The sequence below is a fragment of the Bacillus rossius genome, chromosome 3, assembly GCF_032445375.1.
Source record: "Bacillus rossius redtenbacheri isolate Brsri chromosome 3, Brsri_v3, whole genome shotgun sequence".
In the NCBI taxonomy this organism is placed as follows: Eukaryota; Metazoa; Arthropoda; class Insecta; order Phasmatodea; family Bacillidae; genus Bacillus; species Bacillus rossius.
In genome coordinates this window covers 104,589,745-104,602,627 of record NC_086332.1, presented here as the reverse complement: position 1 = coordinate 104,602,627, position 12,883 = coordinate 104,589,745, and the positions used below count along the sequence as shown (strand labels likewise).

At 35.1% G+C, this 12,883-nt stretch overlaps 1 protein-coding gene across 4 annotated transcripts in view; it reads left to right on the top strand.

Annotated features, from left to right (window-relative positions):
* Positions 1-12,883, top strand: part of LOC134531097 (polycomb protein Sfmbt) — a 225,055-nt gene that overhangs the window by 72,921 nt on the left and 139,251 nt on the right. For all 4 annotated transcript variants that reach the window (XM_063366638.1, XM_063366639.1, XM_063366637.1 and 1 more), the window contains exons 6-7: positions 3,364-3,493; positions 7,392-7,526. In XM_063366638.1, coding sequence (XP_063222708.1) covers positions 3,364-3,493; positions 7,392-7,526 — 265 coding nt within the window. The remainder of the gene's footprint in view (positions 1-3,363; positions 3,494-7,391; positions 7,527-12,883) is intronic.

Genomic DNA, 12,883 nt, shown 5'->3' with positions numbered 1-12,883 from the left:
GTATTTACTACTTTTGGGTAGCTGTACGACATGCTGCACAATACGTAAAGATTGAATTGATGACACTGTGTCTTTTAACTAGACATCTGCGAATTGTGATTTTTCAGTTCGAATCGAATTTCAAAAAAATTCACGAGTTTCAAATTTTTTTCGAATCGAATTTGGGAATAATTTTAAAATAACGTAGATCATAAAAAATGTCTAACATACCTCCTTTGAAAAACTTGTCACATAATTCACAGTTTAAATCAAGTAACTAAAATTAAAGTGAGACTATTTTGAAGAAGCACAACCAGATTCTCAAAAATTAAAAAAAATATATATATATATATATGTCTATAAATCACTTCGCAAATCATTTCAAATTGTCATGGAGAAAGGTGAGTTCATCGACATGGTGCGGCAACAACAATTCTCTGCGGCTGGTAACTATGTTGCCTACTGTAGAGAAAACTCTCTTCACTTGCCACCTTATTTAGCATGTTTAACTTTCAAGGATAAAAATATTAATAAAAATATCACAGCATAAGGAAGTGGTACAAAAGAGAAAAAAATGGTTGTCTGTAAAGTCGGTTTACGGACGATAGTTTAACGTGACATCATAACGAAACATTGATGAAATGATTGCATACTTTAATGAATAAAATTTAATAATTTTTATTGAATTATCACTACTTTGTATAGATACAAAGAAGTGAAATTAAATCTACAATTTAATTGATGAATTTACTTTTATTTGCACTCATTAATTCAAATATGTTTATTACTTTAACGAAGAGATTATTTTAACTATAACTTTTATACATGTTTGCTATTTAACTTCTTCCAATCTGTGTTATTCTGTTAAGGATAGGACGATGATAGGAAAAGTAGGAAACGAATGGGAGTGTTTCAAGTTTAATGCGCCTCGAAAAAGTCAAATCGATTGTTGTTCCAATCGAGTGGAAGAGAGATAGATGCGGCGCAATCGTACAATGAGCGTAACGGGACACAGCGTAACGGGACACTTTTTAGTGCGTGTAGCCGGTGTGCGTCGATTTATTAGACGTAATCACGTCAAAAAAAATTTACCGTTTTTATCGCGTAAGCAATGCACATTTTATTCTAAAATCAAGTTTATAATTAGGGGTGAGACCGTGGGTTCACTCTTAGCTGAGTTTTGAAATAAACAAACACCGTTGTATCACTGCGCCGCGTCAGCAAGTGATAGGCTGAATTCTTCTTGCGTGCCAAGCACTAGTTCTAGTTGCAACACACACACTTCAGTACAGTCGGTGCTAATAAAATAACGGCGAAGTAATATAACAGGAAGCACCGTAGCACTTTGTTCAGCGTAGGTGGTTCATTTGCGAAGAAAAAACTATGCACTTTGCGCCTAAAAGCCGTCTTCACAAAATCATCACAAGTTTTGATAACAGGATACTCAAGTTTCCTTTTCTTCCCGGGAGTTGTTAATGCCCCAGTGCCCTGTAATTCTTTTCTTGCACGAAGCACACTGCTCTTCGAAACACTCGTAAATTCCGCAGTTAAACTCGCGATATCGTTCACACGACGATCCGAATATTTGTCTGAAAATGTTTAAAAAAACATTCAACACAATAGTTTTCTGTGCACTTTTCAAAGGCTTTCCCGTTCTGTGCTTTACAAAACCTTGTCCGGCGTCAGCCATAACAAACCGTGCGCGCACGAATCCGAAATACAATTGTTGCGCCGTGTATCAACTGTAGACTACACACAGCATCTGCTAACATAATTGTAAGTAAATACTTGCTGACACATTAAACTGTATTGGATATTAATGTTTAAACGCTATAATGCTATATAACAACAATTGTTATAAAAAAGGTAGTGTAAAAATACTTACAAATGGTACGTAACCAAGGGACTACTTCTTGGGCACGAATAATGTGCGCGGCGGACGGCAGCCAATGAAAATGTTTGTTTACAAGAGGCTTTGTTTATTCCAAAACTCGGGTAAGAGAGAACGGAAAATGCTATTATGCAAAAAAGAATGTAAAGTAATCCATAAAAACAAGACCTTTTCATGGAAAGTACGTTTATTTAAAAAGTAGACTTTGCGAAAGCAAGCTAAATAATTTAAATTAATGAGTGATGCAATAAAACCATTTTATTCAACGTAAAAAAAAGAACAGAAACCCGTAACAAGAACGTGATTTGTAACTATACGCATAACGATCGTACGGGTTAACTTGGTTACTGACAGAGCGCGCGCGTGCATGCAGTCTGCGAGCTATCGACATCAATTTTCGACTACGTGCGTGCGCTCTATACAGGAATACAGGAATCAACACAACCAAACTGGTGCTGTTTACGTTTTTATAAGCGGTATAAAGCGACTCCCGAGACGTTTAAGATGAAGTTTTTAACTTTTAAAAAAGTCTTTAAAACACGATTTACATATCAGATTACTTTGTAATAGGATTAATTAAGTTAGTAAGCAGTTTTATCAGAACGAACGGCGTAAACTGCGTAAAGCAATAGGCGCGTTGTATACAACGGGAATTCATTGCATTACATCCAATGAGGTTAAAACGGGACAGAAATAAAATGGTTCAAATAACGTGAAAACGTAAATAACGGTAACGTAAATAAGGGGTTTCGATGTATAATTTTTTGTAAGTGAAAGATGTAATCGTCCATTTACATTTCTTTTAAAATTGGGGGAGGGAGATGTCAAGTCGAATTATTGTAAAATGAATTCGATTCGAATTTATGAATCGAATATCAAAAAGTTCGAACTCGAATTCGGTAATTTCGAATATTCGCAGAACCCTACTTTTAACCTCAATTTTCCAGCAATTATTTTGTCAGTACAGAAGAGAGCATCATTTCACTATGTTGATGTGTATTGTAGTAGATGTCGATGGCTTCCAAATAAAACAACATTGGTCAAATTCTGAAAAGAAGCGTGAAAATGGTGTTGCGGAAATTCACTTGTTATTGATGTTATGTGGTTTTCTCCCTAATGAACATGTTTATGGCATAAATTCATGGCTATTACGTGTTAATTATTTTCTATCATCTCTACTGATTAGTTTCTCTACTAACACACTCTCTTCTCTTCATCAACTTTCATGTTTACTCATTTCTCCTTTTTCTTTTGCCTCTTTGAGTATTTATATATGTATTGTCTCTTTAAGTATTTATCTATTGCCTCTTATAGTTTTTATTTCTCCTTTTTAAAATTTTTCCTGTGGTCCTTTACCCCATTACCTTTATCCCTTTATCTTTCTAGTCCTAAAGCTATTATGGTGTAATTCTATAGTTTGCGTGTGTTAATTTTTCTTTGTCTAGAATTACTGTATTTAATGTTTCTAATGTGTTTTTTGATGTGTGTTTCAGGCCCCCATTTCAGAAATATGGGACAACATTACTGTCGGAATGAAAGTAGAGGTAGAGAGCAAAGACTGTGACGATGTCTCGGAAACATCTCGGGACTCGTTTTGGGTTGCAACTGTTTTGAAAGTTGCAGGTAACTTGCTTTGTATTTACACTATTTACAGTATAACCTTGTTTTTATATGTTTCCAGAGACCAGGACTAAACTATATAAAAGGCGGAAAAAGGTAAATACAGGACAGTGTTAAAAAAAAAATTATTCTCTCACTTTGAAAACAATAAGAAGCAAATATATACCACAATAAATAAAATATCAGAGCTGCTTATGTCTTTGTATATTAACTATAACGTCATTATCTCATATGGTCTAAACAATAAATCCATCCAATCTTACAGTTATTCACAATTGTTAAAAGTAGAACATGAAATTTTTGGGTATGAGATGTACATGTTAAAGCATTTCAAAATGTTCACTTTTTATGGTGAGTTTATCTTACATGATTTTTTTGGACTTAGTGTATAATTGCTATAAACCTGGGGGAAAAAAGTTTTTTTCCCCTCTAAAGTGGTGTTATTTTTCACAAAATTCATAACAAGAAGCGAGGTTATTATCTTTTTATGTACACTTTTATTTGAGAATTACTTTGAATAATTGATATGTGCACCTGGCCAATGGTAAAATATGTGATTCTGTGCATTATTTCTCATGTAAGTCTACATCTTCATAAGACACTTTTTATTCCTTTTATAGTATCGCTAGGTTTAATTTATAGTTACGGAATAGTGGCTTAACTTAGCAATAATAATGTATGCATATTGCTTGTAATGGCAGAATTTTGCTTGATGGCAGCTTTAGACTAATGCTTACTTCCTGCACGTGTTGGTCAACATTGGTGTACAATTTTGTGACATTAAAATACAAACTCACCGGTTATAACTACCCTGTTTTATCGCATAGTCGTCGCACCAATATTTTAGGGCGTCAATATTTGGATAAAAAAACCTCTCTTGTAAACGTCGCATGATGTTTTTGGTCCCGCTATTATATTCCAAGTGCTTTATGTAGGTATTTTTTCCGTATAAAACTATGTATTTTAAAGTAGAAATCTAATATTTATTCGGACATTACCACTGCACTTAACCTGATGGTCAGCCAGGTACTTATAAAATATTGAAATAGATATTTTAATGCAATAAGGAACTGTATGCGTCTGCCCACAGTCCTGTACAGGCTATTTTTCTCCTTTTAAATTATATATATATATATATAATGGGGCACAATACGTTCAATATACAACAAATATAATTACACCAATTACATTTTCTCTGCCTATTTTAAAAGCAATAATTTTAAGATAAATTTTTTCTAGGTTTGTTAAAACAGCATGGCTACTTGACTGGGAAAATCGGGAAACCTTGATTTAGCTGGGAATTCTTTTGGTGCTGGGAAAGCCATGGAAGGCTGGAGGCTCTGTTGCAGAATAAAACCAAAACAGAATGTTGAATGTGAAAGAAACTAGACTAGTGGATGGTGCCATAAATTCTTTTTTTGTTGAGTGTTTAGTAATTAAATTTTTTAATGGCTTATCTAAGAAAGAACATTTATGTATTTATTAAAATTTCACCATAACAATTAGATAATGTGTGTGAGTCTGTCTGGCTGTGTGTGTGTGTGTTTTTAGGTATGACTGTGTGCATGTCTGTGTGCATGTCTGGGTGTGTGTATTTTTGTGTGTTTTTTTGTGTTTTTGTGAGTTATTTTTGTGTGTTTTTTATCTACAGCCAGTATTATAGTGGATTCCTGATAGTGAAAAGTAAAAAAAAAATATGGATAAGTAGAGAGGTACTTTCACAAATCGAAATTCATAATGTGCATATTATTGTAATGGAAAGGTTCTCTATGAATAATTTAAAACTAGGAAAGATAGGAATATGTTTTATAATGCTCAGTAACAGAATTACTGGTGACAATCTTAATTGTGTATATCAATATTATTATGTTAATGTTTAAACTGTTTCCATCCCTGGCAACTGCTGAAGTAATTTTAGTTGAGCCTTTATGGTTTGCGTATTATTTATACCACTGCTGTCTTTTCGTAAAATGTTTCTGTTGATTGCTACTGTCATAGTTCAAACAACATTCGAGAGCTGCTTAATTATGCTCAGGAAATACATTTTTATCACAGAAGTAATTTATAGTCTTACAGGATTACTTTCTATTTTATATAATATTAAATGTTTGGTATTAATTATTAAATTGTTAATTTGGTTTCCAGTGTTGTAATAGGGACAATATGGGAAATTGATAAAAAAAAATGTGAGATAGGTGATGCCAGCGAACTTGGCAGTGTGGAGTGTACCTACGTTTTTAAGTGCGTGAAACTAGTTTTAGTGGCGTCTAGTGGCATAGAGTGTAAAATAGCTTGAAAGCAATGCATTAAATTGTCTCATGCTTCACCAATGCTAATTGGCCAAAATTTCCCATAGGGCCACCCTGTAAATCCATGAAATTTTACAACAAAATATATACACCCAGTCTCTTGGAATATACCAAAAATATAACTTATACCTGTAATCTTTTATAGTTAATAAAATTAATTAATTAATAAATAGCCATCAGTCAAATTTTTCTAATAAACCAGAATATAATTAATATAATTGGCCACATGCCTAACCTAGTACACAAACATCCCTGCTACAAAATTTTTACTGTGAAATCTCATGACAACCTACAAAAAGAAAACCCTCTTATTTTAGGTACAGTAAAATGGGGTTAATTGAAGGTAAAATTTAAGAAAAAAATTTATTACACTTTTATATTATTTAGAATAAATAAAAATATGCAAAAAATGTTTCTCATAAATTTAGCAATAACACAAAAGTAGTCTCAAATATCTAGCAAATAATTATAGGAAACTTCAACCCATTTTATTTTATTTTTAAATCAAGATAAAAATTTTTTTCCAAATACAAATTGCTTTGTTTTTCAGTGAAACTGTTTTTATATAAATTTGGTCTTTTTTAGCACTTATTTACCCCATATTTTAAAATGAATCAAAATATTATTTGGACTTGGAGGAATTAAAAAAATTTTCTGATCAAAACCATGTTGCTTTGACACATAAGTGGCCTCTCATACAGTAAAACTTTTTATAATAGAAAAAACTTCAACAGTATGAGCATCATTAAACAAATTCTTATAGATTTTTGAGTGATTTACCCAATCATACCCTACTTAATAATGCAATTTCTTTATACTGAACTGTTATTAATGGATAAATGTCTTGTAAGTATTAAAAATATATACTTCAACGTAAGTAATAAAGTTTATAGTGATGTATTTTGAAATGAGCTTCCGTATATTCAAATGATGATTAGCATCTCAGGTCATCAAAGGGTAATGAGTATCTGTTCCTTTACAAAGCAAATACATCTGTACTGCATGCTTTACCACTAACATTTGTGGGAAGAATGTAAATCCTATGCAAATCATGTCTGTACAGCACAATCCAGGTTAAGTTTACTCTTTTTTTTTACCAGTTAAATGTGTATCATACAAACTACAAAATTGATACTAGTCTGGAACATGCTTGTTTGGTTAATTTTTTTGATTATTAATTGTTCTAAAATGTAAATAAATGAGTGTACCAATAAAAGATAAAATGTACCTTGTTTTTTTCGAAATGCACTTGCCACAGACCTAAGAAGAAAAGCCCTTATACAGTCACTATACCAAGTGTGATTTGGTAACCCTGCAACTGAAATAAATACTAAGCTAACATGATTTTCCTGTTTGTAGTTGGATTTGACTTTTTTTTTATATAGTCTGACTAATTTGAAAACATACATGTATGAATCCAAGAAAATTGAGGATTGTGGGTGGTTAAAGTCTTTAAGGTTTTGTATATTGTTTTTCTTGAGACTTCGGTAAGTATTTTTTACAATTTTTTTTTTTATAAAAACATTGATTGCTAGCTTTGTTAGCAGCTGATAGCTGCACATACATCTTTTAAAATTTGTGGGTTGTGTTAGGCTACTACGCGTTGCTGAGGTACGAAGGCTTCGACCAGAATGACAGCAAAGACTTCTGGGTAAACCTAGGAACCTCGTCTGTGCATCCTGTGGGCTGGTGTGCGACCAGAGGCAAGCCGCTCATCCCACCAAAGAGTAAGTTGAGTTGAAGTGTTATCTTTCTCGTGCATTATTTCTTCTGATGTAGTTTTGTGATTTTTATTTCTTGAGGGCAAAATTGCTGTTAACTTTTTGCTAATGGTAATATTTCTTGCAGTATCTTTTCTCGTCATAAAATATTTTTCCTATTTTATGAATTCAGGTGTAAAATGTTTTGAACAAATTTATAGTGTTTTGAACAAATTTATAGTTGCACCTCATATAGTAAAGCTAAAATGAAGTACGGATAAGTAGAGACCATTATTTTTTCCATTCAAATCATATTTAAAGATCACATTATTTTGCTACATTAAGAAAAATCCATAGATATACAACTCTTTTGAGGCTTGAGTATGTGTTCATACAGCACATCCTGCATACCACACACTGAATTAGAACAATGTTGGAAACAGTTAGCAATTTACCAAACATGCCTCTCTTTGTAAATAAAAACCAAAAATTTCTTTTATAATAGCAAGATTAACTTACGAAGTACATTTAAAACATATTAGATATTGCATATAGTACAGTAAAACCCCATTGGTACGACTCCATTTATTACGATTACCTTACCTATTGAGGGCGTACGGTGTTATGGAGAAATTATCGGTACTAAATAGTGGGCGCCACCACGTGAGTGGGCACGTGGACCCGGCGAGAGATTCTAACCCAGGGCGTTACGTGGCCCGTGTGCGGCGAGATATTTGGCCCTCTAGATTTTAAATGCGCCGCTCTCGACCCTACCTAAGCCCGCTCTCAGCGTCGGGCACGCTTCTACCACGCAGTGGGCTCTCAGGGCGTCCCACACGCCGCCGACCAGGTTGGGGTCCTACGTGGTCCCCCGAACACAAAGACACGTAACACAGTTAAATGGTTTATTGTACTCACAATTTATTTCCGTACACGTTCCTTCACTGGTATAACTGAGAAAACGCCCGAGGCACGAATCGGCTTAGGTGAAGAGGCGAACCACACACGTGGTCGCCCCAAGTCGTTACGTATTACGATGGTGATACTAAAAACTCCGAGGAGTTAATATTAATTATTTAAACAGTCTCTCCGACCGAGAGAGGCCCCGAGGATGAAAGAAAGAGGTTCGAATAAATTAAACTATGGAATGATTACTCGGTGACTCAACGGTGATGTCCTCGGGGTGTCGACAGAGACGTCCGCTCTCGGCCGGCTGTAGAAGGAGACTGGGATGAGATCATGGTTTGCAGGTGGCAACATGGCGCCCTTCGCGCCGAACACAATTACCGTTACAACACTCTGCGATTCTGTGCCCCGGCGAAAGTTAAGTAAATAATAGATTACATTAATAATTATATAAAAATTACTGGAAATTTAAAATACATTAATGTTTACGTAGTTATTAAGAATTATTCTAAAACATTTCTACCCTCGTCCAAGTCCGTGCCTATTCGGGTCCGCCCGGGCAACGTCTATAGTTTTATAATTAATGTAATATTTAAATTGGAGAAACACATGATTAAACTGCAACAAGACACTGGGGCAAAAGAATAAAAGAAAAAGGGTTACAATATTAATTAGCATACTTAGGGGTGCGGCGCACTGCGTCTAAGCGCCCTCTTGCTGTAGTTCGTGGCGCGCAGTTTGAATCGCACACGGCTACGTACGTCACGACACACATGCCGGGTAGGGAAGGTGGTGGGAAAGGGAACGGAGGATGATCAGGCTCATGGGGCGAAGCCCCGGCTGACGTCACTATGTATTGCGACCCTTTTTCGAGGAACTGTAAAACTTTTGAATTAAAAAGTAGAAATTTTGAAGGAAATGTTGCTGAAATTTTTTTTGGAAGTGCATTTTGCTGCAGTTCTCTTGCCAAGCACTGTACTGAATGGGGTGCAGTTTTTGCCCCTTACCCCAGTGTGACCCTCTCCTCTCTCCTTACACAGATGACAGTTCCATGACGCCAGGATATTCCCACCAGCCGGCCGGTGCCTGGCAGTGAACCAGTTGATATTGCTTGCTCTTGGACATGCTACCCCTCACAGTTTTCTTCTATTATAACCAGGGTGGCGACCAACCGGGAAAACCGGGTAAAGTCAGGAAATTTTTCAAATAGTCAGGGAAAAAATTAAATCTTGTCTAAAGTTCCTGTTGCAGCATTTTACAGCTTAATATTATTCATAGTCTTTGTTAATTATATGTAGCGAATTATTAACTGAAATTCTGAATACTATAATTTATACGAAGTTTGACATTTTAATTAAGCCATTTTTGATGTTGCGGGTCCATGTAAAACTCTTTGCTGTGTTTGCGTTGCTGATAACAACTGGCTGGTACACGCGCAGAAGCATTGTATTGCCACCATAGTCATGGTACGTGTACCAAATTATTCTATGCTTACTAGTTTTATAGCTCATAGTACACCGAGATGACCGAGATAGTTTTATTTTTGTTTCTCATATTATTGGCAAATTTGGTACAAGTAAATGAACGTTTTGGGATGAAAACGTGTGCGCTTTTTTTTTGTTCCCAGTCGTGTAGTGCTTCTCTACATTTTACTTTTCATATGTACGATTTATTTTATTTTGCTGTCCTCTTTGTGTAAACGTTTTGAATAGTGGCGTGTACAGGTTTTCAGTATTATTTAGTTAGCTAGTCGGGCTTTGTTCTGAAGATAAAAAGGAGAGAATAGAAGTAGAAGACAAAGATGAAAAAAAATGTGCGCGTGATCAGATATGAATGTGTGGGCTTGGGAAGAATATTGCCGTTGCTGAAAGCTAAGAGTAAAGGTGAGTAATTAGTTAGTGTTTATTCGGTTATATTCAAATTTTTAGGCCATTACTTTTATGGAGTAAACCATTTTTTTAATGAATTCCAATACAGGATAAGAAAAGTTAAAGGTAAATATAAAGAGTAGCTAATCATTAGACTTGCGCATAATAATTCGCGACCAGGAGCGCTCCTTTTATGCTGGAAACACAATGCCCCGATGGCCCCGACACGACAGGCCCGACTAGTTCAATAGCCAATGAAATACAAGCTCGCTGTGACAAAATACGCACCTCGACGGCCCGCAAGGAATAGATTCTATTTCTAATTTCGTCATGTTGGGCTGCCCGACAGAAAAGAAAACGGCAACGGAAAGGAAACAGTACAGAACTAAATTTCAAAAATGTTTACCTACTTGGTAAATCTTTTTGCTGAAAAGTGAAATTTTGTTTTACGTGTGGGTGAATTGAAAAATTTGTAGCTTGCCTTAGTCTGTTTGTATAAACATAAACAGATATCGTGTTTATGGTTAAAGACGTTATTTTAGAATCCGTCTTTTAACATTTTGTTTCTTTTTAATTCTTCGCACAGCTAACATCAGGAGTATTTTTCTGTCCCTCACTGACATATCTTTATCTTGTTTCCATCTAACTATAATAAACTAATCTTTGTTTTACGAATCAACTTAACCTTACTTCGTATCGCAGACGACTAAATGTTTTTTTGCACTTCAACTGTCAATAATAAATAAAAGAGCCTACTTTGTTTTTAGCACATTCTATAATGCATTTTAATTGAAGTATTTAGCTTGGCACGATTTGCCGAAGGCCAAATTGAAAATCGTCGGGTTATTTTTGTAGTGGTATTGTGACCCTGCGCTGAGATGCTGCAGGACAGTTTGTCGGGCCTGTCGTGTCGGACCCGTCGGGGCATTGTAATTCCAGCTTTAGTTCGCAGCTCCTTGGCGAACTAAGTCGCTCTTTTAGTTCGTCCGCTCCCATCTCGAATTCAAAGAAGACAGGTCACAGATAGTTCGTTCGCTTTGCTATCGCTACTGCAGGCGATCTTCTTTGTATGTTATAGTAGTTATTTTTTTTATAATGATCAGTGTTGTGAACGCCTAGATTATTATCCTTTATTGGGTTATGATACATCAAATGAGTAAATAAAACAATAAGTTACATAATTGGGTAAAATGGCGTATATAACAGTTCTGTTTTTAATCTTCAATTAACATACACTATAATAGAAAAATTTTAATTTATAAAAGGATTTATTTTATAGCTAGTTAAAGAAATATTATTTATGAAAAGTGTTTATTTTAGTGAATAAAATACTGTTTTATAAATATACAAATTTTAATTTTTTTTAAGTTTTAGTAATAATCAACAAAAAATGTGTTATTATTTACAGGCAACAAAATTACGTACATTATTAAGAAAAAAGACCCATTACTCTTCTAATTTGTTACCTTACAATTGGACATAGAAAAACTAATAAAAACTCTTCAGTAAGATTGTTTGCTTTTATTGCTTAAGAATGTGTATGTTCATTAGGACCTATATATAATTCACTAAATATTAGCAAGTTCAAAATCACTTAACATACACTATAATCGAAAAATTTTAATTTCTTAAAGCTTTTATTGTTTGTCTGATTTTGGTTTGACATATACCGTATTTACTCGCATAATGTCCGCAGTAATTTGGCTACATTTTTGACAAAAAAAATGGGGTGCGGACATTATGAGGTGAAGTCCGAAAAAAAAATTTTTTCCTCAAAATTTTACATGTTTTGTGTAGAGTAAAAAAAATTGTTCTCTCATAATTAGTTTACTAGTACCCTGATTTTACGTATGCTCACGGTTCTGCGGATTGCATTAGTAAAATCGCTGCTTCGTAAAATTGGCACCCTTCCCTCGGCCCAGTTGAAAAATTTTAACGGCGGCACACTACTTCGCAGAGCGCTGGTGACTGGCGACCCTCCACAGCAGACGTGAGAAATGTGACAGGTGTCAAGATAATTGGGTGCCGGCGATTAGTGGAAGACGCCACTCTTGTTTTTTTCTCACTCGCATGTGCGCTCTTACGTTCAGAAGCCGCAGCCAGCCTACACAAAATAAACGCTTTACGTGAAAAGATATTTTTTTAATCTTTCATTGAGATGGCCACTAACGGCACGGGGCACATGTCTAATGTCTGCATTAGCCGGCGCCGGCGAGCCTCCCTCCCTGTCCATTGCCCACTGTGTGTATAAAAAAAGTTACCGGCAGACGTCTGTGCATGCGAGTCCCCTCCTGCCCTGCTTGACTGAAGCGGGGGGAGGAGTGCAGAGCGTGGAAAAGGCTGAGCAGGAATTTTTAACAAAAACAAAGCAGAGCCTTGTCTTCCTGACATGTAAGAATTTATGTATGTCCATTCTGTTACAGCTGACGTTTTATTTACGTTGCATATCATATCTTACATGAAAACAAAATTAAAGCCTCTCAGCAAACGTGATGTTAGATAAACGTGTTGAAAAATTTACATACATTAAAAATTACTACCTAACTTAGGTACCTAAAAAAAATTGACACTGTAGTAGCACTCAGGAAATTTCTACTAGGTAGTCTGCGT